Below are 15,526 nucleotides of genomic sequence, written 5' to 3' on the forward strand. Positions count from 1 at the left end.
CGTACCCATCCGGGCCCCCCAAACGCTTACAGAATCTTGTTTGCCCAAACTGCGCGTGTCGCTGCACGTCTTCATCTCTATTCCCTTGCTTCTCGGTTGATTTGTTAAGAGCCGTCACGACCCTCCCAAGTATACATCCTTACCTTCCCCGAAGAAGGCGGTCGCAATCCCTTCAGCTACATCTATCGAAGCCCATCACTCCCTCACGCCTCATATCATGCCCATCCAAACCAATCACAACTCCGAGCCCGCCACTAGAATCGACGAGCCCGCCCCCGCCGCAACCGCGGTCTCCTTGATCTTGTCGAACATAACCTTGCTTGTCTTATTCTCCATCACAGATTGCACAGCTGTCTTGGCGCTCTCGTCGCCATTGTAGTAGAACCAGGCGCGATTGGTCAGGAAGGCAATGTGCTGCGGGAGGTACAGCGTCATGGCGATTATAATCATGCTGAAGAAGAGGAAGAGGAAGGAGTCTGAACCCGTGCTTGTCAGCTTCTGTATCTCAAGCCTATGCTTGGTAGAGCGTTGCAATCAACGAGGCCGCGGGTCGCCTTCACTGTGGAGGTTCGGGGACGGGGTCGTTTATCTTAAGGAAGAAAGCGTAGGCTCACTGAAGATGAATTTTTCGGTAGGCGTCAACATGTACAGAGAAAACGTAACCTGCATCGAAGCATCAGCGGAGTTTTGCTTGTTTTGTCTGTTGAGCTTGCTGTTAAAGGGGGGAGATAGTATGAACGTAATTACTTCATATTGGTATCGCTTCCTCTGCAGCCAGCGGAATGTTGATGCGAACATCGCCATCTTGCTGATCGCCCGGTTGGGAGGGTAGGGTAGAGAGAGTTGTTGGAGGCGTCGGTGTAAAGCAAGAAAGGGGGAGATGACCGGTTGTAGGGACAGGGGTTATTGATGTTGGGGCTTCTGGCGCAGTAACTACAGTACGACGCAATACAATTCCATCATTCCATCGAGCACGATCGAATCGCGATATACTTCTGTTAACCCGCTGTTTCCTTAACAACATGTGCAATGATACTCGGACGACTATCGTTTCTTACAAGGAGACCGGTCCTTGAGACCCTCTTGCGATGCCTGCCAAATCCACGTCGAATCACCTCATCACCGGCGACATGGGCAAAAAAAATGCCTGATCGTCCGCAGCCGGTGGACGAAAGTGAGTTTACAGAGGTGTTTCTGAAAGGCAGTGGTCCAGGTGGGCAGAAGATCGTAGGTTTAAAGCCATCATGAATGATTCATATGCTAACCGCTCGGCCACAGAACAAAACATCCTCCGCTGTCCAACTGAAGCACCTCCCTACGGGCCTCGTCCTGAAAGTCCAAGCCACGCGCTCCCGCACCCAGAACCGCAAAATTGCTCGAGAGATGCTGGCTGAGCGGGTAGAAGAGCTCGAGAAGGGGAAGCAGAGCAGGGTGGCAGTTGTGAGGGAGACGAAGCAGAAGAGGAAGAGCAGTGCAGTGAAGAAGAGTAGGAGGAAATATAGGCTTTTAGATGAGCTCAAAATGAAGGGCCAGGAGGCGGTCAATGAGAAGAATGGCAAGACCGAGGAAGGCGAGCGCGGGGAGGGGAGAGACGTGTAGAGGTTCGGCAAGTCAGAGACTACATTTACTCATGCTGAGAGGTTGGTCTCAACCCAATATGGTCTCGATCCGTGGGCGAAAGCATGTGCAATTTACTTAGCAATCGGAATGACATGTCATATTGTTATACCTCAGTTCCAAGCGCCATGTGAAATCAGCTTCACTTTGCCTACGTCTAAAAAGCAAGTCAATCACCATCCACTATTTATTAATCTACAGGGAAGTCCTGAGCGTAAGAATCCACCGACCCATTGTCAAGTATCGAGAAGAGACCAGCTTATGACCATAACACGCTACCAAAGCGGAGCACAGATATTATAGCTTGACAATTGTGTGCTGGTCGACCCCCTTGACTCTAGATATACCTGAGTCTCTTTGCAAGAATAAGTGCAAAGATTGAGAAAAACACGAGGAACCCCAGAATGCCAAAGAATGGGCCTAAGCTCTCACTGTTCTTCCAGGGAACCGCAACGTTCATACCGAATAAACCACAAACCAAGTTCAAGGGAACAAGGATGGATGCCAATAGAGTGATCTTACTCAGGACCTTATTAGAGTCGTTGCCTTGAAGGAGGTTCTCAATTGAAAGCTGTGCGAGGTAATTGCTGTGGGAGCGTGAGAGCATCTTTTCAAAGTGGGCCAGACTGGTCATCATAGTAACAACGTGATCTTGAATGTCACCGAGGTAGAGGCCGATGTCCAGTTTAGGTGTAACCCTGTAGTCGGCATTGCAGCGTTTGGTGAAGCCTCTCAGGACGTCTGCCTTGCCACCGAGAAGCTTCATTAAGCCCATGACATTCTTGCGAATCATCCCAATCCGACGGAGAAAGGTATGCATGTCATCGTTTCGCGAAATAAAGACTTCATCCTCAATGACATCAGTCTCTCTTTCAATGCTGTTGATGACAGGAGCAAATCCATCAACAATATCATCTCTGTGTTCCTGTTAGCATATGAATTGTTCAGTGTTATTTCGATGACTTACATGAGAGCATAACATATCCAATCAGAGCTGAGAGACATGAAATCCTTGAGCTTCGTGATTCGTTGACGAACTTGAGCAGCGTGAGGGTTAGGGACAAAACTGAAGCTAAGAGTGCCTTGACGGAACACAACAACATAAGTGTTGAAAGGTTCGTACTCTTGGCCTCCGTCAACTTCCTCAACGTGGAAAGAGCGGAAACAAGCGAAGTAATAAGATGGGAAGAGCTCTATCTTCTCACGTGCTTCCTGAGTATTGATATCTTCAATGGTCAACGGATGAATACCGAATGCACGGCAGATAGCCGTGATTTCCTCTTTAGTTGGGCTGTTCATGTTCAACCACCAGACACCATCTGAGTCATCTGATGATGGTGGCAGTGTGAAAAGACTTCTGACGTCTTCTCCTGGCAGCACAAGATCCCCAAAATCGGCAGCATGGATTGTAGATTCGCCCATAGTTGAGAAAAACTCGAAACGGTTCTCCAGGCGCTGGGGCTCCTCATGTTTCTCGTTGAATTCACTCGTCATACTCTTTCCGCCTGACGCCAAGGATATCCTGGATGGCATGTCCATGATATCACCGTCTGAGGTAACAATTGTTGGGACCGCATGCTTGTGTGTAAGGTCGTGAAAGATACGGGCTTGTGGTTGGCCTTGGGGTGGGGTTCTGTCTCGGTTCTCTTCGTCGGCAATGAAATCCTCAAGCATTTCAAAGTCGATGTGAAGAGTGTTCTTATTTCCCTCAGGATGCAAAGGAAAGCATACATCCTCTTCGGCAGTTCGGCAAGTCCCAGCGATGCTGTTGGTAGCATCGTTATCATTGGTATATCTTCTGCTTCGAAGACTGCGGCGGCTCTTGCGGCTGTCATGCGATGCTGTTCGCTGCAGTTCGCAATCCTCACGTCGTCGAGCTTCAGCAAAAGCCTTCACAGAGCTTGGTGGAGAGACTGATCTCGGATCAAGGGTAGTCACTGTTCCACGGCGACTTCTGTCACGGACATTTCTTCCCAATGGGGATATGCCTCTCAAATCACCATCCTCCACCGCCTCTTCGAAGTCTCGTGCAATTGTCGGCAAGAGTCCTTGGTCGACAAGAGTAAGATCTGGACCTAGGTTGCGACGAAAGTTGCTGTGCATCGTATCGGCAGTACCACGTCTGGACAGTGACTTCTGTACCGAGGCGTTCTGGTGTCTGTGATCGTCAAGCTCTGGCACTGGTGTACTATAGCCCGAGTTGTTGGAGCTCTGGGAGTTGCTCTCATGGTCAGACATATTTGTCTAGAGAGCTTCTAGGTACTTTCGGATCGCTTCCGCTCAAATCTTCAACTCAAACCCCAACAATTCGCTCTAAGGCGGGTCGCAACGAGCGCCCACCGCGTGATGGCGTCAATTTGAAAGTATTTTGTTGCACAGGTTGCCCCTGCACAGCTTTTTGGTTTTCTTTGGCTGCCAGCTTGCTTCCCCCCTAACAAGTAGAGATTTTGTTCGGTCAAAGTGTATATGGACGTACTCGAAGGGCCAGTTACTGGAAACAGTGGTCAGTCTGTGGTATAAGGGACCATGTACATAGACAATCTTACTGGTGGCTTGAAAGACCCCGAAGCCCAGGTATTAGGGCCAAGGAGTGGGTGATCAAACTCGTAGAGAATGTAGATGCTAATTATAGTTAGCATAATTCATAGAGTCAGACCGGACACAGATTAACACTCACCCCGCCAACTTGAATGTTGAATCGCCTCGCGATTGAGGAATCGTTTCTTTAGTTGCGTAGTAAGGCTGTGATTTCGTGGGACGAGTTAAGAGCAGTTAAGCCGTTCAGCAGAACTTGGTTGTGTGTCGTGTATCGTACGTGGTATGAGTCCGAAACGCACCCTCTCAGCTGATCTTTGTGCGAATAGATGGCCGGAGCCCTTCGGTTTCGATATAGATGCTCTGGTTGGGCTCGCGAATCACTTTGTTGTACTTGGTAAATAGTTTTGGATGGTTTGGTTGATTAGATTGAAGTAATCAAACCTGTGGTGGTGAGGTGCCCGGTAGTATGAGTGGGAGGGTGTGTGCGGGTGGGCAAGTCAAGTGGGCAGCATGAAATCAAAGCGGCAAATAAGTTGGAGCCAAAGGTTTGGTTCATGGCACACTACCGAACCAATTAGAGGTACGTGCACAAACTTACCGAGTTACGGATAGACCCACCCAAATTGAGGCTCCTGAGACCCATCTTAGTCAGCCTCGTGAGGCAGTTGGGCACAAGGCCAGATCCTTTACTAGTGGCACTCATTCTACCAAAAAACGTCGCCATTTTTGCATACCAATAACACACCATGGCCGATCAATTCTTAGAGAATGTGAGAGAGCTTGCCGAGGGTCAAATCGTATGTATATGCCCTCCACTGATGTCTCTCAGATCTAATCAAAGACAGGGTACAAAGGCCACTTACTACACATGAAGAGCTGTAACCTAACTCGGTTCTAGACTTTCAAGGGCAACGTCTTGCAGAGTTCCTGACAACAGCCCTCCTCTCCATATCTGGAGCAGTATGAATCACCAAAATTCTATCCTCTCTAGCCGGTGCTAATTGAATCAAGCTTGCCTTCTACGCCGGATACGCTAAACAGGACATCAAAGGAGCACTCCAGATTGGGTTGCTTGGAAGCGCTGTTACTTTCCTCGTCGTCGTTCCACCTTGGCCTTTCTTCAAGAGGCACCCTGTCAAGTGGTTGCCAGTGGGAGGAAAGCATGCTGTTCCCCAGGGCATAGTTGTGGATGGAGAGATTGTGGGTTGATCTGAGCAGGAGAATTCCTGGGGGTTCGAGGGGGAGGAGGAGCGGGCAACCAACACAAACAAGGCACAGACGTTTAAGGATGGTAATATCAAAGTTCACAATGCTATCCTTAGATTCGCCAGAGGTCTTCTTGCATTTTGAGATCCAGCCTATATGAACGCCGGTCCTCCATGCGCTCCTTATGCATCGTATCAAAGCAATGTTCGCGGGTGGTATCTCTGTTCTCTCCCCTACCCGCCGCGATACGCCGTCTCATCATCCGTATTCGTGATCGTGGTATCATCCATTCCAAACCGAAGCAACTTAACGACCGTACTTTTGGAACTCCCAGTCTCGGTTGTCCAGTGGGCAAACTTGGCGCGTCTTCAGCCAACGGGAAATGCAGTGAAAGTGAAAGGCATGCTATGGGATGTCAGCTTCAAGTAGGGATGGACAATGACCTGAGTATTGGACAATTTACGTTGCAGATACCCCAGGCGACCGTGCACTCCTCGCTGGTAGCAGAAGCTTGATTGGCCTGACATTCAATACCTAGAACTTGTTAGCAATAGAAATTGCCGGTGGTTCGAACAAGAACTCACAGAGATCCATGATATGGTTTCTGCAGATGGCACAGTTGTCGACGACGATATCCCAGGCCCAGAGAGCAACAGCAGACCACTATGTATCTATCAATCCACCATGATTCAGATATCGAGAGAGCTATAGTCTCACTCACCTTCTTAACCTCAAAACGCTTCTTGCCACCTGCCCCTCCTTCAGCCCCGGCCTTGGCCTTGCCCGCGCTCTTCTTCGTAGGAGCGACAGATCCAGAGGGAGCATCGGTCATATCCACATCCGCCATGCTGGGAATTTGTCCTGTTCTTGTTGTCGGGAGAGATCTTGTTATGTAGTTGTCGAGTGTTGGTGGGGTAGCTATGCCGTCGCCGTTTATCGTTGGCGGGGGGAGGTGCTGTTGGTTTGGAGTTGAGATTCCTGAACCAAACAAGCTACTCGAAGCTGGATGGCTGGCTTATTTTGGGGGGGAAGGTTGGAGAGGAGGCTCTAGATCACCCTGCTCTGAGTTCGAAGTCGTTCCGGTCGTAACTGAAAGCAGCGTGTAGGTGCCTAAAATAAGCAATTACTTGGAGAATTAAATGGCGAAGGTTGCAGCCGACTAGGTGATGTACTAAATCGGGCCGGAAGGTCAAGTCGTGCCGACTCCGCCCCACCCTTTCCCCTCCACGCCTCCCTCCTCTTCATCTCCCTCTTCCTCCGCCTCCATCTATAGTATCAACCTCTTCAAGATACCGACCAGAGGACGCACGCACTACACGACACGACACAAACAATGAGCAGAATAATTTCAACTACTGACTCCACTCGACGACTGGCCACCCTTTAAGCTTCAGAACATCTTCTCACTCCTCACTCTATTCGTCATTCTCTTCCCCCTCCCCTTCCGTCGCTGGACCTACTATTATCATTTTGCTTTAGTCCTTTTCATCGCGCTTTCCCACGGCCGCTTATCCATAGGCCAAACACGAAATGTCGTCTTCAGACCTGCCTCCCACGCGCCATCGCCGCCAAACTCGAAGTGCGGTGATGCCTTGTGCGACAGCCTCGTCACAGGCTCATCAGAATCCCCGGAACCCGCAGAGCCCACATCATCTAAATCTCCAAGCCCATGCGCAAAATACCCATGCCGACATGAACTCGGATCTTACTCTCCCGCCTGCGCGACCATCAACCCCTCCCCGTACTCCTAGGAAAGAAAGCCGACCCTCCTCTTCTCAGAACACTTCGACAGCCCCCGAAATCGGATCGAAACAGAGATCTCGAAATAAGAACCGCCCCAAGAATGTTATGACATCTCCCGGAGCAGTTAGAAAGGGTCGGAATACTACGCCGCCTTTGACAGGCGCTCAGTATGGGGCTCAGTCGTCTTCGAAGCCCGTGAATACACCCACAGCATATGCAGGCTCGACATTCCATGCCTCGCCAGCCCCATCAGCTCTGCCGATACCAAGCTTCTACTCGAAATCCGTACCAGATTCGCCTGGTTTCAAAGGTCTCAAGTCCCTGACAGGGGCAGCGCTACCTACTGCATCCTCTACTCCTCCACGCACATTCCCTCCCCGGGAACAAGCTCGGGAGGAGTCGCCTCTTGATGTCTTCTTCAAGGCCGATAGAGAGGAAAAGGCGAGAGCTCGCAGTGCAAGCTCTAACAAGGCATTCGCAGCCGCCAATGGACCCTTCCCTCCCCCTCTGGAGTCATCTCGCAGCGCTCAAACTCTACCAACCCGCTCGCAGCAAAACTCCCAGACAGCCTCCAAAAGAATGTCTTCAAATGGCATCTTTGTGATGGAGATGGATGGTGATCGAGCTTCCGGCACGCCCTTGGGGCCAGCATTTTCTACGCCATATTCCGAGAGAATCAATGCCGCACGATCTAGAGATCAATCTGGTGTGCCCATTGAAGGAGTCTCTCATGGTTCGCAGTTGTCTTTGGAACGCTCCGAAGCTTTGAAAGCGTATCTCTTCTCAAATCAGTCTGCTCCATTGGTTGCAAATCCCACTTCACCGCTGGTTCAGAACTTCAATGCCTACGAAGTGCCCTCTGCTCCAGGAGGGGGTCCAAGGAGTGCTGGCCTTCCAGGAGGGCCATACTATAACGACCATGCTCCCGACCCGAATGCCTCGAATGATGGCCCTCGAGCAGGAGGGCGATCATCAGGTTTGCGCCAAGAAGTCACGAACTCGAGAACGCCTATGAAAATGCCTGATCGCAGCCAGTCTTACGGCCACTCGCCTGTACCTTCCCGCAATGCTCCGTCTAATGCGTATGGAGGAAACAACTATGCGACACAATTCACATCTCGGACACCTTACCAGGCTTCTGCTTCGCCAATCGGCATTTTACCTGTAAATCCAGATCCCAGAATCCAGGGGATGGAGGACAGCCTGCGAAAGATCTTGAAACTGGACTCGGATGCGAGCCCTGGAACCAATACCGGATAACCTGCTCCATCTATGACAGCTTTTCACTATACTGGTGGCCCCTTAATAAACGGTGGGTATCACGATGTTATGGGATCATGATTAGGATTGTATAATGCCCTGAGTTATGGGTGGTGGCGCTTGGAGCTAGGTTTCTTTGTTTCCTGGTTTCGGATTTTACGATGGGTTGGCGAAAATGCCGAGGGGAGGATCTAGCGTTTGTAGACGGTGTCTGGCTACCGCTATTATGGTTGGGTGGTCGTTGGAATTTTCTGTTTTGTCTTGGCTATTTTTGGCACCACTGCACGTTCTGCGAACCTCAAATTTCTTTTGTCATCAAGCGCTCGAATTGACTAATGATTACCGGGGGAGAATCGGGCTGATTATAAAGAGAACGGGAAATGGGGGAAAAAAAAAGGTCTAGGTCCAGTCTACATACTTGCACTAGGCTAGAGAGATCGAATCGGGGCATATACAATCACCAGTCGACCTGATACTTTAATTCAATAGCGTTGTAATGTCTACAGGAATCCATCTCGTTCTATTCACTTGTGTTTGTCTCGATATCCCGTAGGAATCAGCGATTTGATCGGACCAGATCAGCACTACTCGTCTCAGTAACTTCAAGCCGTATCACCCCATGAAGTCATCGACTTCTTTAGCTGGATCCGGTGTTGAGTCTTTACTAGATTTTAAAAACTTGCATGATTCAAAGTCGATTTCTTCAAATCTAGCTTTGCATTTAATGACCATCCGTGTGATAATTTGAAGCTCATAAATCAAGTTCGGTGTCGAGATGTCGTTGATATCCTTGTTACACGTAGATCCTTGGATAGGTTTACTTAGGGTGGCTCGATGCGCTCGCGCCAAACTTCCGTAATATCGACATGCGTCAATTCGGGTTGACTTAACCACCTCAACACAACGCATCCTCGAATATGTCATCATGAATCAACGGTTGGTAAGAATTCGGCCTGTGCTCACGAGTCGCCTCGTCCGGCCCCGGCGACACAAACGATTATTCGCATCAGTCGTCCAAGAGCATAGGTTCGCTTTCCAAGCATGCTGCACGATTCAATCCGGAGAAATCGCTGACCGGACCAAAGAGGCTACGATGTAGTCGTGATAGGAGGAGGCCACGCCGGCTCCGAAGCCTGCGCAGGCGCTGCCCGGTCTGGAGCTCGAACTGCGCTCGTTACTCCGCAGCTGGACAACATTGGGGTTTGTTCCTGCAATCCCAGTTTTGGGGGGATTGGAAAGGGCACGATGTTAAGAGAGGTAGACGCCTTAGACGGTGTCGCTGGAAGGGTCATCGACAGAGCGGGTGTGCAGTTTAAAGTACTGAATCGAAAGAAAGGGCCGGCTGTTTGGGGACCGCGCGCGCAGATTGATCGCAAGCTGTATCAGAAGCATATGAGGGAGGAACTGGAGACATATCCGAATCTGTCCATCGTGCCGGGGAGTGTGGCGGATATCATTGTCGCGCATGAGGAGGGCCGGACGCCGTCTGGAAAGATTACCGGGGTACGACTTGAATCGGGAGAGATTATACATACGCATCAGGTAGTCATTACAACAGGGACATTTCTGGGCGGGGAGATACATATCGGCTTGGAGTGCCATCCAGCAGGGCGGATGGGTGAAGCTGCGACGTTTGGACTGAGCAAATCTTTGAAGGACACGGGGTTTAAGCTGGGGAGGTTAAAGACTGGAACACCTCCGAGATTGGACAAGAGATCCATTGACTTCAGCATTCTGGATACGCAGGCTGGTGATGATCCGCCCACCCCGTTCAGTTATTTGAACGAGAAAGTATCGGTGGTGGAACAATTGCTGTGCCATGCAACGTACACGAACGAAGCTTCCCATGATATTGTGAGAGCAAATCTTGGGAATTCGATACACATCAGAGAAACTGTGCAGGGCCCTAGGTACTGCCCATCTCTTGAATCCAAAGTCATCCGATTTTCGGATAAGGACAAGCATATCATCTGGTTAGAGCCAGAGGGCTTTGATAGCAATGTCATCTATCCAAACGGAATCTCAATGACTATCCCCGCGGGGGCTCAGGAGCAACTGCTCAAGACAATCAGGGGCTTGGAGAATGTAACGATGTTGCAGCCAGGTTACGGAGTCGAATACGACTACGTCGACCCACGAAGTCTGAAATCGACTCTCGAGACAAAAGCCATACGTGGGCTTTACCTGGCAGGACAGATCAACGGCACAACAGGCTACGAGGAAGCCGCGGCCCAGGGAATCATCGCGGGAGTTAATGCCGGCTTAGCAGCGCAATCAAAACCTCCCATGACGCTCTCCCGAAGCGATGGATACATTGGCATCATGATCGACGACCTCATCACCAAGGGCGTCTCGGAGCCATATCGAATGTTCACTTCACGCAGCGAGTATCGAATGAGCGCTCGAGCAGACAACGCCGACACGCGGCTCACAGCCAAAGGCCGCGAGGCCGGTATCGTGGGCGACAAGCGCTGGTCTGCCTTCTTGGACGAATCATCCCAGATGTGTGATTTGAAAGCCGCTCTCCAGGCCCAAAGCTCCAGTGCGCCAACGTGGATCAGAGACGGGTTCCGAGTCGCCAACGACTCCACGCGGCGATCCGCGTTCGAAGTGCTGCGTCTGGCGGGCGTCACCGTCGCCGACATGCTCCCCTTGATCCCCTCCATTTCCAACTTCTCCCTCCGAGTTCAAGCGAGGGTAAGTATCGAAGCGGTCTATGCTCCGTATGTGGAGCAGCAGAAAGCAGCCATGCGCGTCTTCCAACAGGATGAGCACCTGATGCTGCCGCTGGATCTAGATTACGATAGCATCTTTGGGCTGTCGATGCATGAGAAGGCTTTGCTTGGGGCGACGAGGCCGGAAAGCGTGGGTCAGGCGAGAAGGATTGAGGGGATGACTCCGGCCGGGACGCTGAGGCTGTTGGCTTATGTGCAGAATCGGAATCGGCGAGCTGCCAGGGCAGCGATGTCCGAGGAGATCGAAGCGAGGAAGAAGGAGTATATGGTGGCTACCTGAGAGCTGTGAGGATCTTGTCTAGCTAGTTATGGTTTCTGGGAGAGCGGAAGCCGGTCAAGAGAAACCTGGGGCCTCTGTAGTCTCTGTTTTTTAATTATACCATAGTATGGAGCTTGGAAGGTTGATTTAAAGGACTGTCTGTATACCAAACCCTCCGCTTTGCACGTCTCCTTGCCCCTTGGGATGTCCTAGGGTGGTTAGCTTGCTACACTATAGCTCGCCAGATGTTAATAATACAACAACAAAGAAACGATAAGCATGCACTGGGTCACTCTGGTTTTTGATAAGGGTCTGGATAGTGCAAGTCATCCATCACCAACGTGGTCGAACTCGGGATGGCAACCACCATCATGACAACAGCGTCTCTCCTATGGTGGACCTCGAACCAAACCTCCGGCTACCTACCTCCTACCTCCTCGGGAGAAGAAGCTGCTAGCTAGCAAGCTGGCTAGCAAGCAGTAGCAAGTCCCACTCCCTTCCACCATGCGCAGAAAAGAAAACAAGGGGAAAAAAAACAAAAAAAAAACACTCGGGTGAATCAAGGGTTTGGGGCTGCTGTCTGTGACATCCTGTGATATCCACCCAAGAGCCAACAGAGGGGGGAGCGCAGAATCTTGAGCTCGCAGACTAGCAGATAGATAGAATAGACAGAATAGATAGAACAGACAGATTGGACGTAAATCCATCCATCCATCTACCGGTATCCATCCCTCCATCCGGGAAATACACACTGCCGGAAGTTATCCTCTCTTCCTTCCATCCTTCCGTTTCTTATCCCGTTCTTGTAACTTATGTCCTATTATCCAAACACACACACACACACACACACACACACACACACACACACACACACAAAAGGGGGGGAATGATACGGATGGATGGGTGGAATCGATTGATTCTGGGTAAATGTCAATCAAACAATCTAATCTACCTACGTGATAGGGGCGGCGACATGCATCTTCTGGCTCAGTAGAGAGCAGAGCTGGCTGGCTATTGTGTGTGCAAGTACCAAGCAGAGCCAGCAAGTCTCAGCTGCTGCCCTGACTCACTGTCTCGAGTAGAAGTGGAGGAAATGAATGGGCACGAGATAGGGTCTGGCGACGGAGACGGCAGAGAGAGAGAGAGAGAGAGAGAGAGAGGGAGGGAAAAAGCACAAGCGATTGTGGAAGGGATCATGCCATGTCATGTCTACCTGCATTGAACCATTTCAAGAAAAGATGTATAGGAACACGGCCTGACACAGAGAGATTCAAAGAAGAAGGAATCGTCCGGGTGAGCATGGTCTGCGCAGGAAGGCTGGTTCCTGATAACCAGGCTCGCCAGAGGGCCACCAACTCTGAACAATCAACGGTATAGGAAAGCAGTGAACGCGTTGGATTGCTGCTAGGGATCGACGACCACGCCGGATCATTCATTGTGCACCCCGACAATAACTTTGGTAGGCCCAGTACCCGCAACACTTTCCAAACGGATGGTAATACATGATCATTTCTTCTCTCCGGGCACTTTCTCTGTAGGCGGCTTCTCCTGGCTCAAGATCTTCACCGCATCCTTCGAGTAAATATAGCTCGCACCACTCCACACCGTGGTACTGGCAACGAGGTACCTATCGCCATTAGCCTGCCCCATCTCTAACATGAAGCATCGACTCACTGCATGGCTGTCATCGCCGTCGTAACATCAAAAGTCACCAAGGGCATAGCCGTCGCAGATCCAATCAGCACTAGCTGCAACGCGGTGTTATACTTGCTGATGGTGGTAGGGTGCACCTCAACAGAAGGTAATGAGAAATCCCAGTACCGCGCAAAGGTCTTGGGAGGGGGAAGGGAGATCCAGCGGTAGTAGATGGCTGTTAAGGCTAGAGCTACGTCTCGACCGAGGATGATTACCGTAAGCCACACTACAGAATCAGCACTACCGCTGCAGTTTTCCAAACAGCTTGGGGATAGATGGGGGTAGTACCAGGAAGAGCCCCCTTGATAGCCAAACACACCGTCAGGATCGTCATCAAAGTCTTGTCGGCCATTGGATCGATGACCGTCCCCACCACCGTCTGGAGGTTCCACTTCCTGGCTATCCAGCCATCTACCAGATCGGTAATTCCTGCGTAGGCGAAGAGTCCGACTGCCCATGCATGATGATCATGGAGGACGAGGTAGCCGACGATGGGGGCGGCGATGAGGCGAGAGAATGTGAGGATGTTAGGGATGGTATAGATATCTTCATGCGGGGTGAGTTTGGTGAGGACTTTGAGGAGTGGCTTCTTTGGCTCGGGAGTTTTAGTTCTGGGACTCCATGGTTAGAGATGTTTTTTTTTTTTTTTTTTTTTTTCTTCTTCTCTTCATGGCTAGGAGGAGATCTCGATCGAACGGGAAAGTGTGTCACATGTTCATGTCGATGTCCACGACAGTGATGCTCTTCTACCGACGAAAACAAGAAGCAGGAACCGTGAACAAGAGATGGTCACATTGTTTCTTACCTGTGGGCATCTTCGGGCTGCCTGGATGTTGAGTAGGGGAGGGGTAATCCTTGGTACCGCAAGTTCTCGAGCCGAGTTCTACTGAAAGTCAACATCAAGCACGTGAGCATGTAGGTTAGGTAGGTTAGGTAGGTAAAGGTAAAGATAGATGCATACGATCGCCAAGCCTGGGCTGGACCCTTTGCTGTCTGCAGTGAGCTGGCCCTCAATGATGACGGCCTGCTTGTCGCTGCTTTCTGGGGGAGGAACAGGACCGTCGAGCTGCTCCGCCTGGGTTTCCCGTCAAACGGAGAATGCCCTCTGCAGGCTCTGGCGGCTCTCGCCCATGAGTAGCAGGATCCTGGTCCGAGTCCGAGTCCGAGTCTGGGTCTCAGAGGCAACATCATAGCCATTCGGCGAATAGAAGAGCCAGGACTGGAAGCATCTATTAGGTGATTGAGATACCTGTTGTCGGTCTCAATGAGAAAACACGAGACGCGAAACACACGTGAGAAGGCAGGCCCCTGTACCACGCCAAGATTCGCAAGCGACACGCGCGCGGCTATGGAATCTCGCTTGCTTCAGATGAAAGCGAACCTTTCCTTTTGCGTGTTGAAAGCATGTTGTTACCTCTACATACTCCGTACGGTGCTGGAGCCAAGTGAGGTCACCGCCTTTACCCCTGCCCCACTCCGTACATAGCAGAGTCGATGGCAGAATATTCCACCACCAAGTATCAACCCTGCCGGACCCCCTTGCTGACGAAGGCGGTGACCTAACTTGGCCCCAGCACCTCCGTAGACTTAGAAAGCATGTTTGTTACTACGTACTACTACTACCTTTACATACACCGTAGACTTTGACTCGAACGCTATCTCAACCATCCATCCATCCATTCTTGCTGCCATTCCGCCCGGGAGGCCGCCTCAACATACTGTATCTATCCACTTCCTCGGAGACCAACCTCGAAACGACTTCGAATCTTCAACGGGATTGAGCACGAGCGGTGGCTTCTGAGTGGCTCAAAGCCCGGTCAACTCAATTGCACAGACTTTACTGGCTCAAAGATGCTTTTCAAGGCCGAATCCGTGCAAGTTGATTGGTTTCAGCCCTGGTAAGAGAGAGCCCTTGAAATTTTATACTTTCCACATGTACTTACGGGTGGGGATAGTAGGGTGTGTGGGTATGTACTACGTACGTAGTACTAGTATGTTAGGCGAGAGAGAAGAGAGGGGGGGGGTTAGAGAATTTGCGATTGACCTAGCACTACAGATGGGATGGACGGATGGATCGGTTTTGAGACCAGAATGGGATTGATTCTGCGTTCAGGCCCTGGGGAATGTTGTGTTGCTGGCGGCCGTTGTTACTTTCGCGATAGCGTCCCGTCCCGATGGAGGTTTAATCCGTACGGACAAGACTCGTGAGTATGGGGCCGCGAGGCAGCCAATAGTTGTAGTACAACGTACTTTTCACACGGGGACTGCTCCGTACTACTGTACGTACTACCACTACCAGTACGCAGTAGTACTAGTACGTAGTATCTCCGCCTAAATACAGTACATGTCAAAAGTATAATTCTTGCAGGGGCTCTTGCCAGGGCTGGGACCAATACAGTAGACTCACAACGTGCTACGTAGTCTAAGGATTCAGCCTTGAAAAGTATCTTCAAGCAAAGTATGTACTCCGTAG

The 15,526-nt window shown here is 50.7% G+C and overlaps 9 protein-coding genes across 9 annotated transcripts; 5 read left to right on the forward strand and 4 right to left on the reverse strand.

Moving 5' to 3' along the window:
* Positions 1–234: 234 nt before the first annotated feature.
* L3040_008616 (uncharacterized protein) lies at positions 235–804 on the reverse strand (the record flags this gene model as incomplete). Its single annotated transcript, XM_007296061.1, has 3 exons — positions 235–476; positions 615–663; positions 748–804. The coding sequence occupies 3 exons, from the start codon at positions 802–804 to the stop codon at positions 235–237; spliced, it is 348 nt and encodes a 115-aa protein (XP_007296123.1).
* Positions 805–1,143: 339 nt separating this feature from the next.
* L3040_008617 (uncharacterized protein) lies at positions 1,144–1,599 on the forward strand (the record flags this gene model as incomplete). The annotated part of the gene is made up of 2 exons (XM_007296060.2): positions 1,144–1,227; positions 1,279–1,599. 2 exons carry the CDS (start codon positions 1,144–1,146, stop codon positions 1,597–1,599), a joined length of 405 nt encoding a protein of 134 aa, XP_007296122.1.
* A 355-nt stretch (positions 1,600–1,954) lies between these two features.
* Positions 1,955–3,855, reverse strand: L3040_008618 (uncharacterized protein; the record flags this gene model as incomplete). Its single annotated transcript, XM_007296059.2, has 2 exons — positions 1,955–2,534; positions 2,585–3,855. The coding sequence occupies 2 exons, from the start codon at positions 3,853–3,855 to the stop codon at positions 1,955–1,957; spliced, it is 1,851 nt and encodes a 616-aa protein (XP_007296121.1).
* Positions 3,856–4,901: 1,046 nt separating this feature from the next.
* On the forward strand, positions 4,902–5,364 carry L3040_008619 (uncharacterized protein; the record flags this gene model as incomplete). Its single annotated transcript, XM_066157130.1, has 3 exons — positions 4,902–5,001; positions 5,054–5,115; positions 5,167–5,364. 3 exons carry the CDS (start codon positions 4,902–4,904, stop codon positions 5,362–5,364), a joined length of 360 nt encoding a protein of 119 aa, XP_066010393.1.
* Positions 5,365–5,667: 303 nt separating this feature from the next.
* Positions 5,668–6,208, reverse strand: L3040_008620 (uncharacterized protein; the record flags this gene model as incomplete). Its single annotated transcript, XM_007296057.2, has 4 exons — positions 5,668–5,766; positions 5,825–5,895; positions 5,946–6,024; positions 6,083–6,208. The coding sequence occupies 4 exons, from the start codon at positions 6,206–6,208 to the stop codon at positions 5,668–5,670; spliced, it is 375 nt and encodes a 124-aa protein (XP_007296119.1).
* A 683-nt stretch (positions 6,209–6,891) lies between these two features.
* L3040_008621 (uncharacterized protein) lies at positions 6,892–8,364 on the forward strand (the record flags this gene model as incomplete). The annotated part of the gene is made up of 1 exon (XM_007296056.1): positions 6,892–8,364. One exon carries the CDS (start codon positions 6,892–6,894, stop codon positions 8,362–8,364), a length of 1,473 nt encoding a protein of 490 aa, XP_007296118.1.
* A 925-nt stretch (positions 8,365–9,289) lies between these two features.
* On the forward strand, positions 9,290–11,379 carry L3040_008622 (uncharacterized protein; the record flags this gene model as incomplete). Its single annotated transcript, XM_007296055.2, has 2 exons — positions 9,290–9,390; positions 9,450–11,379. 2 exons carry the CDS (start codon positions 9,290–9,292, stop codon positions 11,377–11,379), a joined length of 2,031 nt encoding a protein of 676 aa, XP_007296117.2.
* Positions 11,380–12,864: 1,485 nt separating this feature from the next.
* On the reverse strand, positions 12,865–14,244 carry L3040_008623 (uncharacterized protein; the record flags this gene model as incomplete). Its single annotated transcript, XM_007296054.2, has 5 exons — positions 12,865–12,985; positions 13,033–13,279; positions 13,342–13,664; positions 13,859–13,936; positions 14,015–14,244. 5 exons carry the CDS (start codon positions 14,242–14,244, stop codon positions 12,865–12,867), a joined length of 999 nt encoding a protein of 332 aa, XP_007296116.2.
* Positions 14,245–14,904: 660 nt separating this feature from the next.
* Positions 14,905–15,261, forward strand: L3040_008624 (uncharacterized protein; the record flags this gene model as incomplete). Its single annotated transcript, XM_066157131.1, has 3 exons — positions 14,905–14,951; positions 15,009–15,031; positions 15,110–15,261. The coding sequence occupies 3 exons, from the start codon at positions 14,905–14,907 to the stop codon at positions 15,259–15,261; spliced, it is 222 nt and encodes a 73-aa protein (XP_066010394.1).
* Positions 15,262–15,526: the final 265 nt, after the last annotated feature.

This window comes from Drepanopeziza brunnea (genome assembly GCF_022702325.1).
Source record: "Drepanopeziza brunnea f. sp. 'multigermtubi' strain 214-2 chromosome Unknown ctg16, whole genome shotgun sequence".
Classification (NCBI taxonomy): Eukaryota; Fungi; Ascomycota; class Leotiomycetes; order Helotiales; family Drepanopezizaceae; genus Drepanopeziza; species Drepanopeziza brunnea.